The 18331-nt window shown below is 31.7% G+C and overlaps 1 protein-coding gene across 2 annotated transcripts in view; it reads left to right on the top strand.

The window, feature by feature from the left end:
• Nipbl (NIPBL cohesin loading factor) overlaps positions 1-18331 on the top strand; it is a 182800-nt gene that overhangs the window by 122769 nt on the left and 41700 nt on the right. For both annotated transcript variants that reach the window (XM_047556377.1, XM_047556376.1), the window contains exons 15-26: positions 1780-1883; positions 3798-3884; positions 6472-6703; positions 7574-7725; positions 8269-8349; positions 8995-9095; positions 10463-10601; positions 12592-12674; positions 13245-13377; positions 14246-14389; positions 16768-16857; positions 18102-18316. In XM_047556377.1, coding sequence (XP_047412333.1) covers positions 1780-1883; positions 3798-3884; positions 6472-6703; positions 7574-7725; positions 8269-8349; positions 8995-9095; positions 10463-10601; positions 12592-12674; positions 13245-13377; positions 14246-14389; positions 16768-16857; positions 18102-18316 — 1561 coding nt within the window. The remainder of the gene's footprint in view (positions 1-1779; positions 1884-3797; positions 3885-6471; positions 6704-7573; positions 7726-8268; positions 8350-8994; positions 9096-10462; positions 10602-12591; positions 12675-13244; positions 13378-14245; positions 14390-16767; positions 16858-18101; positions 18317-18331) is intronic.

The raw sequence follows: 18331 nt of genomic DNA on the forward strand, positions 1-18331 counted from the left end.
ATACAAAAATAAGGTACTAAATAAGCCAAGTCTTTTGGTAGGGGGGATCAAATCCAGGGCCTTTAGCCAGGCATAGCAGAACATGCCTGTAATCCCAGCAACTTGGGAAGCTGAGGAAGGAGGATCACAGGTTTAAAGCCAGCCTCAGCAACTTAGCAAGGCCCTGAGCAAACTTTGTGAGACCCTGTCTCAAAATAAAAAAGGCCTGGGGATGTGGCTTAATGGTTGAGCTCCCCTGGGTTCAATTCCCAGTACAAAAAAAAAAATTTTAAAGCAAAAACAAATCCAGGGCTTTCCGTATATATAACATACATAGTGCTGTACCATTGATTTACATCCCCGGTCCCCCAATTAGTTAAGTCTTGGTAGTCTCTCTAGAATCCTGAGAGTACAGCTACCATAATAGGTTAAAGGAATTAAGTCTTAATGCAGTTGAGGTTTGAGTAGGCCCTAGATAATAATAAGGAACAAAGATGCAGAAATAGGAATCTATTCATCTGTTCATTTATTGTAATGGTATTTATTGAATACTTACTGTACTGTGTGTTAAGTGCTTTACTTTTACAGTAGTATGTAAAGATCTCTATAAATATAAAAATGTGTTCATAAAAACACTGCTTAGAATAAATAGAGCTCTTCAAAAATCTTATGCTACCTTCAACTGATAAAAACACTAATACCTAATTTATTTGAAAACTGTATTTCATAGATTAAGTCTGGTATGAGTCCACCTACTTGAGAATGCCTTAAAAGTTATGTTGCTCTCTTTATTTTTTGTTTCGTTTTGTTTTGTTTTGATTTTTGGTACTGGGGATTGAACCCAGGGGCACTCAACCACTGAGCCACATCCCCAGCCTTTTTTATATTTTATTTAAAGACAGAATCTTGCCAAGTTGCTTAGAGCCTCACTAAGTTGCTGGGGCTGTCTTTGAACTTACATTCCTTCTGCCTCAACCTCCCCAGCCACTGGGATTACAGGCATGGTTCTCTTTATTTTAAAAGTATTTGTTTTGTGAAAATTAGTATAAGTAGCATTGTTTTCTCTGATTTTATAGAGTATCAGTTTCATCAACTTTGCAATTCTATACTGAGAAATTGTCTTTTAGGGTCTCAAAAGGAAAACAGAAGCACTCTCAAATTAGGATACTTTGAGTTGGAGTTATTTAAAAATAGATTAATTATGAAGATGAGGGAGAAGTAGTACCAGAACCCAGAGTTAACTGCCACAGACTGTTACCATCCCTACACCCAAATGAATGTGGTAAAGAGAAATCATAAGAACTCACTCAATAGGAAAAAATATTATAGAGCAGGTACAAAAGAAGCAGTATTTTTGGACAGATCCAGCCTGAGATCTCATAAGAAAGAAATCAGGGATATAAATAGCCTGACCTCACTCTCCTTCTCTTTGATCTTCTGACAGGGCACCCCACTGGCTGAACCCAAACAGAAGCCAGAGGGCATGGGAGACTATTGATGTAGTTCATACAGGTCAGCCTCTTGGGACAGAGAGCATGGTTGAGAAGGGTCAACAGTGTATCTGTCTACTACAGTAAAGACCAGATAGCTGTTTGTACTTCCCGCTTTAGTCAGAACTCTAATTTTACTCCTTTCCTTTTTCATTTAGGGTTTGCTTGAGGTTTACAGAGGCCTTTTAAGTTATTTGTTTAGTTTGTTTATATTTGTCTTTCTGGTCAAATTTTTTATTAAAAGTTAAATTTTACCTTTTTGAGCTATTTCTTTTACCTAAACTCTGTTTTTGTTTGTTTGGTTTTTCAGGTGATGATGATGAAATTCCTCAGGAACTGCTCTTGGGAAAACATCAGCTTAATGAACTTGGCAGTGAATCTGCTAAAATTAAAGCAATGGGTATAATGGATAAGGTATCTCAGTAAAGTAAAATTTATAAATTTCCTTAATAGATTACCTAGAAAATTAGTTTAAACTTTCAGGGTAAATTTATAAAGTTTACATAAATAATAAGGAAAACTCATTATTTAAAAAAAAACATTGAGTAAAAGTAGCATTCTATAGATTATTATAAGGAAAATCATATTATAGTGAAAGAACATGGGTCTTGAATTTCTTTTCACTTTCTCAAGTATTTAAATTATTAAATGCAGAAACACACTAAACTTTTCTTTGACTTTTGCTCATTTAGGGTTGTTAGAAAATAAAGGTACACTTTTAACATATTACTTCCCATGCTGTAAAATATTGCACTTTTAAAATTGTTATTAAATTCATAGCCTCATTGTTGTAGGCTTTTGTGAATTGTCTTTCCTGTGAGTGCCCTGTTACTAAGAAGTAGTTTCATTATGCTAACAAAATAGCAAATTATTTTATCAGTGATAACTGCCAACAGTGGTGGCAGCATCAAGAGTTAGTTTCCTGTAATCTTTCAGCTATCACTCACACCTTAAATTGCTGAATGATTGCTATACAAATATAATTTCAAGACAATTTCCCTCTTGTCTTCTAACACCATCTTTTTTGTAGAGCATTGTCACTGAGTCTTGAGCTTCCGGTCTATAATGTAGAACTAATTATTTAATCATCAGAAATACTTAAAGAATCAATAAAAAGGTTATGTTCACTTGTGGAATCAATTCCAAGGAATTTAAGCCTGTTTAACTTTTTTATTTTATAATTTTAAAGCAGTCTATAAAGTATTTTGATATTTTTATAAACCTAAAGTGTAATTGATTGTTCCTTTTTCATTTGTTTAAATATGCCCAAATTCCAAGTAATCATTGTGCCATAAATTTGATTTTTAAAGCCAGACATACCACAGTTAACAAAGAATTAATGCGATACTAGTTCACCAGAATTTCCATATATGGTTAGAGATATTGATGTATTTGTGTATGTCAAGAGTTTTTTGAGGTACCTGTGCTAGTCTTAGGTATTTCTTTTATAAGTTCCATAATTACATGTTAGTTAACATTTCTATTTATTTGAAAAGGCAAATTTGCTAAAATACAAAGTATAGATTTTTATGAAAAGTCTCAATAGTTTAATCTGTTATAAAATGAACTAAAGCAGTATTTGGGGGAACTTCTATACTACAGCATGAGTAATCAAACTGGATTTAGCATCAGTTACTCTATTGATCTCCTGTTGACTCCTCTGGCTGATTTGGTTGAATGTCCTGGCAGCATGCTAAGAACTGAATGGAGTACTATTAAATCAAAAGAATCTGAGTAAACAGTTACCACCTGATGGTACTAATTTTTTAAATAGAGGAAACATTTTTTAAAAAGAGGAAACATCCTTTGTAAACAGGAAACATTTGTAAAATGTTTATTTTACATTTGTAAATGTCTAATAACATTTGTAACATTTGTAAATGTCTAATACAGATTTCTAAATAAAGCCATGTTGCTTCATGTTCATAACTTCCATTATTCAAAATGCTATTTGGATTATAAACCTGCTGAGTAACAGAGTATGAAGCTAAGTAATAATTAAATCAGTGGGTGAGATCTTTAATATGTACATGTGTTCGTGTGCATATTCACTGTCACTTTCACAAAGGCAGAGGGTCCAGCATCAGAACACATGGAGTCTTAACTACATATGTGGCCATTGTGTTTGCTCAGATTATTTTCAGAAAAATGTGATTAATTCTTTACATAATGGAACTTGTTCTTTGAGTGGAAGTTATTTTTGCCCCACTCTTTAAGGTGATAATGTTATGTTTTCCATAGCCTAAAAGGATTATTGTATAGATTGTTTCTTAAATAATTCATAGTTTTTACCAGTGATTTATAAAAGAGTTTATATTCCCATTTTAGCTTTCAACTGACAAAACTGTGAAAGTTCTAAATATCTTGGAGAAAAATATTCAGGATGGATCAAAACTATCTACTTTGTTAAATCATGTAAGTGTAAGATTCATATTATTACTTTTACCCTTAATATTGTTAAGTTACAAATTTTTTAATAAGCAACTTTGATTTATAGGGAAAATTCCACATTTCATAATTTGAGCTTATTAATACAAATTACTAGTTACATATCTTAAGATTGCTAATAGAACTTCACTTTTAGTAATTCAAAATTAATGTTACACATTGTCCATTTCCACCTTTACCATGAAGTAAAATCATAAGGACAGAGATGAATTTATTTAGTTTAAAGGTGAATCTTAATTTTGCTCTTCCTTGTATATGTGTTTAAAAATTTCCTTTTATTTATGATGTAGTAATAAGTAGTAAGTCTTTTTGTTGATCTTCTTTAGAAAAAAGTTTGAAACCTTATGCTGATTTCCTAATGTATACCAAAGCATAAATCTTTTCTATGCCATTTTTATACCTAGTTCAAAGGTGGGTAGAAGGATTAAATGGATTAGTTCATGTAAAGTGCTTAAAACCATGTCTGGCACATTGTAACTACTCATTAAATGTTAGCTGTTACTACATTTTAATATGTTTATATCAAAAGCAGTTGGAACATGGTTGCAATGGTTTATGACTTGATCAAAGTACATTTTCAGACATCTACCTTTCTAGCATTGTAGCTGACTTTATAAATCACATGTGCATTCAAATTGATCTTGATATTTCTAACATCAATGAATACAAATATTAATGTTTATAGGAATTTAGTATAAGAGATAAAATTTGAGGAAGTTTTAAGTCAATGAATTTTCTTTTTAAAAAAGTCTAGGGGATGGGTTGAGGATATAACCCAGTGTCATACCACCTGCCTTACACAAAGGATGCCTGGTGCTGGGTTCTTTCCCTTGCACCACAAAAAGGAAAAGAAAAAGCACAGTGGGATGGGGAACTTGCATCTAGGTCAGCAATAGAGCACTTGCCTAGCATGCATAAGACCCTAGGTTCAATCCACAGCACCACAATTTAAGATGAAAAAGAAAAAAAACACCTGTAGAAAAGGTCGAAAACATAAAAAATTCATACTTTCATATAGCATTAGCCACTTTTAATATTTTTGAGATATGCACACACTTCCATTTCTGGATAGATATGTGGGTATATGTATTTTTAACACACTAGATTTTGTTTTATCTCAGAAGATAATTGTTCTTGGTGTTTTTAGAAACCACAGGTTTGCCAAGTATTCATACAGAATAAGACATGTAGAAAAATAATGTTAGGTGGTGGTTCTCTGGATTATTAAATGTATCTTTCTTTTTTTGAGGTTCTAGGGTTTGAACCTAGGGACACTCTACGACTGAGCCATCGCCCCAGCCCTTTTTATTTATTATTTCGACACAGGGTCTTAATAAATTGCCAAGGCTGGCCTCAGCCTTGTGATCCTCCTTTTCAAAACTTTTAAGTAACTGATATTATAGGTGTACCACCACACCTGGCCTATATCTATACTTTTTAATGCCCTCTTTTTAAACTAGTTTTGGCATTTTTTGTTGTAGTTTTGGTTTTTTGGTGCTGGGAAATGAACCAAGGGCCATGTGTGCGAGGTAAGCATTCTACCCACTGAGCTACATCCTCAGCCCCTTAACTAGTTTTTTAATCATATGAACAAAGGGCTAAAAGAAACTTGTAGTGGCAATCTATTCCATTGTTAGTCTATAAGTTACTTAAAACTTTGCCAAGAAATTATGGTAAACACCATCAAGAATCTAGAGTTCTGGGTCTGGCAGTGTAGCTCAGTTGTAAAGCACACACCTGCATTCACAAGGTCAAAAGTAATCCTATGACATGAAGTTTGTATTTCATAAAAAAGAATGTGATAAAAGTATGTACAGTTCTAAAAGTAAGCTTTAAAGCATTCCCTCCCAATTGTAATGTCAAGTTGCTAATGTATAAAGTAAAAGGAGGTCTTTTGTTGAATTACCTACTTTAGAAAATAAGTTAGATCTTCAGTAGTCTTTATAGCTCTACTTTGGAGGCAGGGAAGTTGCTGGTGTTTGATTCCAAGGCCTCATGCATGGTAATAAGCACATGCTCTACAATTCAGTTACACTACCAGTACTATGTATATTTCTCCTTTAATCTCAAGTTTCAGAAATACAGTATGGTTAAGAAATAGGTATTAGGAGTTTCCGAGTCAATAATATTTGACTACTTCCAAATAAAAACTCTTCCCAAGTTAATTTTTCCTTTTTTCTTACTTATTATTTTAATTATCACATTTATACCCACAACACAAAATAAATTTTTTTGCAGTGTAGTGTAGTAAGCTAAAATCTTAAATCTAGTACACAAAAAATAAAGGTAATTTATCACTCAAGTGTTGCCTAGTGGTGAAATTAAGAGGTAAGTATATTATATATGAAAATATTTATAACAATTTTTTTAAAAGAAAACCTTGCCTAAAGTAATATGAGTATTTGTGCTTCATTCCAGATATTCTTTCAGAGTATGTCCAACAAAATCCTGTGTTTTCCACCAGTGAAAATCAAATATATCAGAATTTTTTATTGATGTTGTAGACATATACTTATGTTTATTTCCACTTTATTAACTATGTGTTATTTTATAGAATAATGATACCGAAGAAGAAGAAAGATTATGGAGAGACCTTATTATGGAAAGAGTTACAAAATCAGCAGATGCCTGTCTTACAACTATCAACATTATGACATCACCTAACATGCCAAAAGCCGTATACATCGAAGATGTAATAGAAAGAGTTATACAGTACACTAAATTTCATTTGCAAAATACACTTTATCCTCAGTATGATCCTGTTTACAGATTAGATCCTCATGGAGGTTAGTTTGCCCATTTATATGGGTAGTTTTTAATATAATACCAAATTGTCTGTTATAAATTTTCCTTTGTAAAATGAGCCAGAATATATGATTGAAAATGGAACTAAAAATATTAGATTACAAAAATCATGCTAAACATTGACTTCGATTTTATATTTGAGCCGAATATAGACCTCTTAGTTAATATAGTGTTTGCTTAATTATGATTTTTTTTAGCACCTACAGTTTAGCACCCTAATCTGAAAATCTAAAATGCTCTGAAATCTGAAACTTTTATTTTTTAATTCGTGGGTTTTTTTTTTCCCCCTTTTGATATTAGTGCATTGTAATTATATATAATAGTTGGGTTCATTTTGCCAAAAGTATACATACATGGAATTCGATTTACTCCATTTCAGTCTCTCCAGTTCTACCACCCTCACCATCCCCACCCCCGATATCCGAAGCTTTTTGATCGTCATTATAATGCTCAAGAGATTTTGAATTTTGGAGTATTTCATATTGATAGATTAGGGATGCTCAACTAGTTAAGCCTATGCAAATATTCCAAAATCTGAATAACTTTGAAACATTTTGGTTCCAAAAATTAAAGGATACTTAACCTGACTGTATTTATATATAATTAAGTTTATTTTTACTAGTCAGAGAAAATTCCAAACATTAGGTCCTGGTTCTGTTATCACTTCTCCCTTATTTTACCCCAGGTAGTTTTCTCTTTTAATAAATAACAAGCTTTATTTGCCAGATTGTGTTTTCATGTAGCCAGAAACAAAATTCTATTCTTAATTCAGGAAAAATAATTTTAGTACTCTTTATGGAAAAATATTAAAAGTTGATATTTTCCTTATCTTGACATTTCTTTCATTTTAGGAGGGTTATTAAGTTCAAAAGCCAAACGGGCTAAATGTTCCACTCATAAGCAGAGAGTAATAGTAATGCTTTATAACAAAGTTTGTGACATTGTTAGCAGCTTATCAGAATTGCTAGAGATACAGCTTCTAACAGACACAACAATTCTTCAGGTAAGTTTGGTTTTTTTTTAAGCTTTTTGCAAATTTTTAGATGAAACAGCATAAGAATAGAGGATCTGATGAAGTCCTGTGTAATCTTGTTCACTCAGTAATAATGCTATTACCACATTAATTTTTCCCATTCAGACAATGGGAGCGTTTTAAAAAGAAATATTTTGGGCAGAAAAGAGATGAATGTAGTATAAATTTCAAACTCAGTTCTTTAAAAGATATTTCCTTTACAATATATCAGGATATTTTCACACAGGAAAATGAATGTTATTTGTTTTTTCATATTTGTGTGACATTTATTAATCTAAAAGATAGATATTAGGAAAATGGCAGCTATGAATTAAGGTAACTAATGTATGGATTAATGTCCTTGAGAGATGAAGGGGGGAACAGAGAGAAGGGAATAGATGCCGATAGGTGAGGGGTAAAGAAAATGCCCTCTGATTGTCTTCAGGTAAGTTAAGAATGTTATTGGAATACCATATACTAAGGTAAAATATTACTAAAACCAATTAAAGATATGTACTTATTTTTTCTATTCAGGTTTCATCCATGGGGATAACACCATTTTTTGTGGAAAATGTCAGTGAACTACAATTGTGTGCCATTAAGTTAGTCACTGCAGTAAGTATAATCAATTCGTATTTCTAGTTACTCACCAGTAGAATAATATTGACGTCATTTAATCCAGACTTGCAAAAATTAATGTAGATTTCTGGTTTTCAATAGATTAATTTTGTTGTCAGGCTATTTTAATGTGTCTTATTAGACTCTATGAACTAAGAATTCATCTTTCATGAATTTTTCCAATTTAAATATTCCAGCTAATAATTCCTTAATATTTATAATAAAATCAGAATGGTCTAAAGTCACTTAAACTTTGTCTTACGTTCATACCCAAAACATCATACTCCTCTAAATGAAACTAGATATTCTTTGGCTCCGTTTTTTTTTGTTTTTTTTTTAAGTTGTAGATGGATACAGTGCCTTTATTTTATTTTTATATGGTGCTGAGGATTGAACCCAGTGCAGCACATGGTAGGCAAGCACTCTCACTGAGCTACAACCCCAGCCCTATTCTTTGACTTCTAGAAGAATGTTTTAATTAATAACAGAAAATTCCAGCAAATTATCTTAAGATATTACCATTGAAGATGTTGAAAACATTTTGATTCTAAATAGATAATATTTTTATTACATGTATTGTATCATTTTTGCTTTGTTTTCTAGTATAATAGTTTAATTTAAAATCTTATGATTACTAAACAGGTATTCTCAAGATATGAAAAACATAGGCAGTTAATTTTGGAAGAAATTTTTACTTCACTTGCAAGATTACCAACCAGTAAGAGGAGTTTAAGGAACTTCAGGTAACTAATTATAGAAGTAGTCAAGTAATGACTACTTATTCATCATTTCTGTCTTATTTATATTTTAATGATTAAATAAAAGGCATTTTAGTCAGAATATCATGAAGAGTAGCTTAGATACAGGAAATCATATCACATATTTGGGGTACTCAAAAGTCAAGATCTTTGTCTGTATTTTTTAATTTTGGTTTTATTGACATTTTGTCAGGTAGGGCTGTCCTGTGCTTTGTAAGATGCTAAGCATCCTCCAACCTCTACCCACTAGATACCAGTCCTTTCTTCCAGTTTTGATAACCAAAATTATCATCAGTTACTGAAGGGTAATAGCATCCCTTATATGTAAGAAAAACAATAGAAAATATGACTCAAAAAGAGTGAGGTCTGCAACTTGGACTTAATTTTAGATAACTGTAAGCCATTAAATGTTTTAGAACTGAAAGATTACTCTTAACAGCAATATAGAGAATAGACATGAGGATCGAATACTTTTAAATCATTAAACACACTATAATTTAGGAATGTTATCCATTGCTATGTTATTATTGTCTTGCTATCAAAGGTAATTCTTGAGTGATTAAATATGTTGACCTGGGATATAGGTCTATTTTTAGATTACTTCGAAGGCTGCTATCTGTAAAATAATTACTTTTATCTTAATTTACTTTTGGACTCATTGTGTATTGATAAACATCTGTTATCTGTTAAACCTGAAAAAAATAACTGACAACATACAAAAGAACTCTTTTATTTATACAACCTCTGTAGAACAAAGCAGTTATCAATTGCGTTTTCATAATCTGTGCCACTGACCTTATATTCACAGATGATCAAGAGTTGACTGTGTATCAGATTTTTTTTTTTTAACTTTAGTTGTGGGTGGACACAATACCTTTATTTTATTTACTTTTTTTACGTGGTGCTCAGGATTGAATACAGTGCCTCATATATGCTAGGCAAGGCCCTACCACTGAGCCACACAGCCCTTTATCAGATTTTAATACCAGATGACCACCTCATTCAGCAGATGGAAACTGAAAGCTTTTATCATTTTCAAAATCATTTTGATACACATTCAGCAATTCTTCATTATTAATTTATCGGCAGTGTATATAAAATATAGAAATTTGTATTAAATACTGTATTTGTCCTCTGACTATTTTAATTATCTGAGCACATATTGCATTGGCATTTATTTGGTGTTTTTTCTAACTCATTAACAATAATTAGACCTAAGAACACTGTTATAAGAACTAAAGATTATACTTAGAAGTGTTAGTAAAACTGAAACTTTCAGATGATCGACTGACTTATTTTATAAGATTGTCTTCATACTCCATGTAATTCAAACCATTTCTTCTTCATTAAAGGTTAAATAGTAGTGATATGGATGGAGAACCTATGTATATTCAGATGGTTACAGCACTGGTTTTACAACTTATTCAGTGTGTAGTACACTTACCATCATCAGAGAAGGACTCTAATTCAGAAGAAGACTCAAATAAAAAAGTAAGGAAATATTTTAAGGTTTTGTAACTTTGTACTTTGACAGAAACATGTGTATTCTCTGTAATTCCTACAAAACTAAGTTCCTTTTTTTTTTTTTTTTTTTTTTGCGGTGCTGGGATTTGAACCCAGGGCCTTGTGCTTGCAAGGCGAACATATCCCCAGCCCCAAAACTAAGTTCTTAATTAGGGTTTCATGACTGGCCTTTTGGTTCTTTTAGAGCATTGGATAAAGTTTTAGGAAATTTGAGTTCTGGTCCTAACTCATATCTACAGGTCATAATACATGAAAATCTTTTTGATCATTTTGGGTTTGCTTCTCCAGCTATAAAATGAGAATGATAATACTTAATAGGCCTACTACCCCAGATTGTGAAACTCAAGTGAGATATTGAATATGAAAGTGAATATAATAACTATAACATGTAACATATATGTGTAATACATAATTGATATGGAATTCATATGGAAATGTGTTTATGCCCTCCCAGATGGGTAACTCATTGCTAAGGTTTTCTCTTGGTTTTGGTTTGTTTGTTTGTTGTTTTGTTTGTTGCTGTGCTGTGAATTGAAGCAGGGCCTTTCTTTCCATTGCTAGGCAAGTACTCTACCACTGGGCTATACCCCCAGCCCTTTTTTGTTTTTAATACCTTCAGTTGACACTTAGGCTCTTCCAAGTTCTATAGTTTTACCCCAACAAAAGTTCAAGAAACAGAAATATTTTTATTTCTCTATTCTAACTAAATACTAGTATGTGTGTGTTACTAATAAATATGAAATCGTAATAAAATTAATATTGTCCAAAAAAGTTGAAATCCTCTGTTTCTCTCCTTTCTTTTCTTTTTTTTTTTTTAAATACCATTATTTTATTTGTTTATTTTTATGTGGTGGTGAGGACTAAACCCAGTGCCTCACACGTACCAGGCGAGTGCTCTACCACTGAGCCACAGCCTCTTCTCTCTTCTTTTGATCCCGTTGTTTTGTCTCTGATCTTCCCTTCCTTACCTTAGAGGACCAGCGTCATGAGTATGTTTATCTTCTTCCATTAATATTTTTATCATTGTAGATTTCAATAGGGCTATTTTGTTTTTAAAATTTACATAAATGATAGTGATATATACAGTTAATATTCTAACTTGTTTTTAATACATATAACTCACTTTTTTAGTTGTTAATAAAGCTATAATTTAATGATATAACTTAAAGCAAACGCTTTTTAGATATACTTAGCAGTATAATTATTAAATTATAGAATATATATATGAATTTCACTGGATACTGTTAATTTGCTCACCAAAATGGTGTTTTAGTTTATATTCGTGCATTTTTATTTTACCTCTTATGGTCATTGTGAAATTATATTATGTATTATTCATGTTTTCCTGATTAATATTGGTGAGTTTGAGCCCCTTTCCCTATATTTATTTAACACTTGGAATTATTCTGTTATGAATCGAATGTTTATATCCTAATCTTTTAAATTTGTAATGAACTTGCTGAATTTTCATTTGGGTTATATTCCATTGTTTCATAAACTTTGAGGATGGAATAGTCTATCGTTGGTTTTTGTTTTACTTTTGTTTTTGTTTTGTTTTGTTTTGTTGTTGCAATGCTGAGGACAAACCCCAAGGCCTCATGCATACTACATATGTATGCGTATGTTACCACTGAGTTACACCCTCAGCCAGGGAAAATTCTTTTTGTACTTTCAATCCATACCTTCTTATCCTGACCTGTATTGCGATAAGCAACGACTTATACTACATTTTTTAATTACATTTCTCACTCTTAAATATGTTAACAAACTCTACCACTATTTTTTGTTTTTACAGTTTTAAAATTTGTTTAGTGTACTGTGGCTTCTCTCTTTTTCTAGGAAAGAATAAGCATTTAGTATAAATGTATTTGTTACCTTTGTGTAGTAATAACATGGTAGTAGCAACAATAACTTGTTTTTTATTTATGTTTTTATAAATTCATTTTTCTCACTGTAGGTTGACCAGGATGTTGTCATTACCAACTCTTATGAAACAGCTATGCGAACAGCCCAAAACTTCCTTTCCATCTTCCTTAAAAAGTGAGTAAAATTGACATGTCTGATTTTTATTTTCTACAGTATGTAGTTTATTTAGAAAAAAGATAAACTCCATTTTCTGCATAATCTGAACCTTGGGTACATCTCCCTAGTCCTTGTTCTCCTGCTCTTTAAAATGAGGTAGTTATTAACAGTCCAAAATTTTTTAAATTTCTCATGTTGGACCTTAAATTAAAGTACTAGAGTGAAGTTCTATAATTTTTCTTCACTAAATTTTGAGATATTCTATTAAAATAAGAAGTTTGTAGAGAGAGGTTACTTAGCCTCATAATTTATCATGATAATTATGTAGAGAGAAAAACAATGGTCATTTTTTAATAGTTGTTATACTTGACAGAGAATAATGTTAATTTTCGTTAATAAGTGAATTCCCTATACTGGGGGGAAAAGATGGAATTTGAGAAATAGATCTATAGACCATATTTTGTTTAATGCCCTCCCATATGGTTTGTTTCTAAATAAAGAGAAAAAATAACTTAGTTAACAAGTTTAATTGTGTTAGTAGACATGTTATCTAAATTAACACCCTTTTCATTATTTGTCTTTGAACAGATGTGGTAGTAAGCAAGGTGAAGAAGATTATAGACCACTCTTCGAAAATTTCGTTCAAGACCTTCTTTCAACAGTCAATAAGCCTGAATGGCCAGCTGCTGAACTACTCCTTAGTTTGTTAGGGAGACTGTTGGTAAGAGTATAGCATTTAAAGATTATTAGATTTCTAGAAGACAACATAATGAGGATGTACTCTGATTCACAGATGATGAATTCTTTAAAAATGTGTAAGGAAATATGAATGTTGCATCTCTAATTTTGCATGTGTATAACTGTACACTGTATTGCCAGTACTTTGTGGAAAACTTTAAAACTTGAATTTTAGTATTTTCATTTCATTTCATAAGATAACAATGCCTTAACTTTTTTAATTGGGTTTGATTTGGTTTGGGGGTGTTAACATTGTTAGTTTAAAATATCTCAACAGTGAGCCACAAGTTATTGTAATTACTCATTTCAAAGCATGAAACTAATGTGAAACCTTCATCATCTCTAAGAGTATTTCTGAAACTATATGGCACCTTTTAGTTCTCCAGAAATAAAATAGGAAAATTAAAAGAAATATGATTTCTCTTTTTACTTTTAAAGTACACTTGGATTTGTACAACATAAATCGTTGCAAAACTTTTGTGAACTGGAAAATATGTTAATATTATTTTGAAATTATAATAATGTTTCAAATGCATCAGAGTTCAACCCCTAAGAAATTCTTACTCAGTAACATTTTATACAAATAAACAATTGAGTCTGCACTTTAAAAAAGTGACTATATTCTTAAGAAAGTTTAATCTGTAAGGTTTTTTAGCAAATAAAAATGTTCAGATTCCAGAAAATCATAAAGCAAAAATCACTTTATGGACAGTACACAAGGAAAAAAAGTTTGAATTCCAAATAGTACAACACAGATTTGGAATTTATATGATAAAGTTCCGATGAAGGTTATTAAATATAAAATGTTATAAATCAAATTAAATATAAAATCATTTTATTTTTATATTTAGGTTCATCAGTTCAGTAATAAGTCTACAGAAATGGCTCTAAGAGTGGCATCTCTTGATTATCTTGGAACCGTTGCTGCACGACTAAGGAAAGATGCTGTTACAAGCAAAATGGATCAAGGCTCTATTGAACGGATTTTAAAACAGGTATTGAGATAAAGATTTAAAATTATAGAGATAAATAATAGTTAATTTCTTTAGATATTCTTACATTAGTGTTTCATTTTATTTTGTAGTTTCAAGATAATATTTATACTTCCAAAAGTGAACTTTTCAAAGTCCCAAAGATGAATTTAATACTTCAGAGTGAATTATATAAAGTCCTTAGTTTACTGTCTTTATATCCTTAGTTTACTTTCTTTTTTTTGAGCAACTATTGTAAATGTATAGTACTATTTTATATTTGGTTTAACTGGAGATGGTAGCTCAGTGGTAGAGTGCTTACCTAGCATGCTTAAAGCCCAGAGTTCATCCTTAACGCCCCCAAAACAAAAAAAACTGTGTTTGGTTTGACATTTAATTCTTTGATTTACTGAGATGGTGATGTAGCATGGCACATTCAGAGTATTTTGTATCTTTGAATGTTGTACATCTTCTTAAATAGGGGAGGGTTGAAGAGGGCTTCTTTTCATATTATTACATTACACAGTGTTCATCTTAGGGAAAAAGTGTTTTATTGCTTCTTATATTCTTTTCCTTAAATTATGGATAAAAAATTAATTTTCTGGTCTTTTTTTTTTTAAATAAATTTGTTATTAGTTATTGCAGTTCTGTGTGTTTGTGTGTGGTGCTTGGATTGAACCCAGGACTTTGTGCATACTCTACCAACTGAGCTATACCGCCAGTCATGTTCAGAACTGTGTCCACATTGATAGAAATGCCTCTGATTCTTCTCATTATAGTTTGTGTTTTGAAATAATTTCAACCTTATAGATTAAGTGGTTAAGAACAGTACAAAAATTACCATAAATTTTTCACCCAGATTCCTTAATTTTTGACAACTTGTGATGTTTGCTTTATCGTTCTTTCTCAAAGTATACACACATTTTTTTTTTGTGGTACTGTGATGGAACAGAGGGCACTCTACTACTGAGTTGTGTCCCCAGTCCTTTTCTTTATTTTGAGAAAGGGTCTCACTAAGTTGCCAAGGCTGACCTTGAACTTGGAATCCTCCTGCCCCCTCAACCTCCCGAGTCTTGGGGATTACAGGTGTGCACCACCACACTTGGCTTGTATATGCACTTATTTTTTTTTTTTTATCTTTTCTGAACCATTCATGGTTAAGTTACAGACATAATGCCCCTATTATCCCTACTGTATTCTCCAGAACAATGGTTTTCAAAATGTGATCCCTGTCAAGCAGCACCATTATTGATATGACATGAGAACTTCTTAGAAATATGAATTTTTAGATCCTTCACTTTATGTTTATTGAATGAGAAATTCCCAAGAGTATGACAGTCAACCCTCCAGGTGATTGTAACAAATGCTAAGGTTTGAGAGCCACTGTTTAGTGTATATTTCTGCAAATAAGAGCTATCACTTAAATATCCATAGTATAGTTATGCCCCAGCCCTGCCCTGGGATCAGCCATTCCTCTAAAGACTTTTACTCCTTTTTAATGAATGGTAATGTGAAAACCAAGATGTAGGTTGACCTTCAGTATTTCCTAGAGAAGCCCTAGAACCTGATATGCCACATATGGCTATGTAGATTGTTCACTCAAGGGAAGGTATCATTTGGGGGAAAAATTTTTTTTTGTAAATATCATACATAAATATGAAAGCATACTTTCAGATTGCTTTTAGAAGTTTACAGTATAACAGTTCATAGTGCTGTGACCAATTTCTGGATGTTTCCATTTCACCACACTCCTAGATCATGGGTCATCTTAATCTTTGCTTTCTTCTTAGATTTAGTCTAAGGTATATGTTTGGCATTTCAGTGTTAAAGCTAGAACTGGTAAAGGACTAACTGTGGACAAAAACATCAACTCACAATTAATTTCTGACTCTTTAATTCTTGACAAAAACTAAACATTTAGTCCCTTTCTGCACCTGAATCGGTAAACAGCTCACCTGTTATCTAATGTCCTACATGAACTAAAGTAATATTGTCATAATACTCATAAGAAAAAAATATTTCCCTCCTCAATGTTCTTTTTAAATGTCTCAAAGAAATCTATAATGCTTACTAATACAGATGATAACAATTTCCATTTACCAATTTAAAAGTTTGGAGACCTGGGTCTTCCTATGTCTGCAGATTTAACAGATTGTTCTGATAACTTTTATGTCAACTACCTGTGAGCTTTTTAAAAGAAATATGACACATAGTTCATAAAAATAAAAGTTGAAGCTCATCTATTACATTTTAAGAAATCACATTTTTCTGTTCCTTTCTTTATAATTGTATTTTCACTTTTAATATTAATGTTTCTTCTCTCAGATTTGTGTTTATATCTAGACAGTTTGCTAAAACACACCAGTAATATCTTTTTGGTTCCTAATTGATTTATTTTATAGGTTTCTGGAGGAGAAGATGAAATCCAGCAGTTGCAAAAAGCATTGCTTGATTACTTGGATGAGAACACTGAAACTGACCCTTCACTAGTGGTAAGATTCTTTTTCTTTTTTATTTAAATTTGATCTAAAGAAACTTTGGAGTTGACATGAAGAGGAAAACTTAAGTTGTTTTAGAATATTGATTTTGAAATAAAGAATTAGAATTACTTGATCTTTTAAACAGCAAAGAATGGTTAACTGTTGATTTATATGGAATTCTGGTTACAATTACTGTAAGATAAAAAAAAGATGAACTTGTGTGATAAGGGGGATATTTGGACTGGGCACAGTGGTGCATACCTGTAATCCCGGCTCTTGTGAGGCTAAGGCAGGAGGATCATGACTTCAAAGATAGTCTCAGCAATTTAGCAAAGCCCTAAGCAACTAATATCCTGTCTCTCTAATTAAAAAGGACTGGGGATGTGGCTGAGTGAGTGGGTAAGCACTCCTGGGGTTCTATCCCTGGTATTTAAAAAAACAAAGAGAGAGAGAAAATATTTGGAAATCTCATTGGTTATCTTTGAATCTAGGTTAGGTTGTTCGTGCTCACAATAGGATAGACCTTGTGATAGATACAATGATCTCTTCACATTATTTTTTATATTATTAGATTTTATATATAATTGTTTTTAAATAAAATCTTTGTTTTTATGAATGTTATATGAACTATCTAAATTCTTAGTATAATATGCCATGTATAAAATTTGTAAAGTATATTAAAGAACAGAATGTGGATATTGGGGTGTTATTTTATTTTATTTTTTGCTGAATGAGATTGGAGACCACCAGATTATTCCACCAACTGCTGCAGGTTTTCAGTTTGTGTTCATAGAACAGATTTATAGGTATGCCTCCATGTTAAACAGTTGCAATGATTATTGACCTTTGTATTTCTTGAAAAAGTAAAACAAGGTTTGAAAACAGATGGGAGTCTTCTACCTTTAGTATTTTATTCATTTGTTCTAAACTTCTCTAGTTGACCCATAACCTATCTAATTTGACTGAGTCATGTGATATGTCCTTGGTTAAATACTTGATAGTAGTATTTTATATTTAATACAGATGTGTTATCTTTTGACCTCATTAGTATTTTATCAAGTCTAATAATAATGTTTTCTATCATCTAGGATATTCCCAATTTTCTGCTGCTCTTAAAATTGGATATTGTGTGGTATAAGTTGGTTTATAGTAATCCTGAATACTTGTATTTCTGATTGTGAACACTCTAACTGTCTTAATGACTGGAAATGTTGTTACTAATTTGATAAGCTTAAATCTATTTAATTTCTTTCCAGTTTTCTCGTAAATTCTATATAGCCCAGTGGTTTCGTGATACAACTCTGGAAACAGAGAAAGCAATGAAATCACAAAAAGATGAAGAATCTTCTGAAGGAACACATCATGCTAAAGAAATTGAGACAACTGGTCAAATTATGCATCGAGCTGAAAACCGGAAAAAGTTTCTTAGAAGCATCATCAAAACCACACCTTCTCAGTTCAGCACATTAAAGTAAGATCCAAGGAG

This window comes from Sciurus carolinensis, chromosome 6, assembly GCF_902686445.1.
Source record: "Sciurus carolinensis chromosome 6, mSciCar1.2, whole genome shotgun sequence".
In the NCBI taxonomy this organism is placed as follows: domain Eukaryota; kingdom Metazoa; phylum Chordata; class Mammalia; order Rodentia; family Sciuridae; genus Sciurus; species Sciurus carolinensis.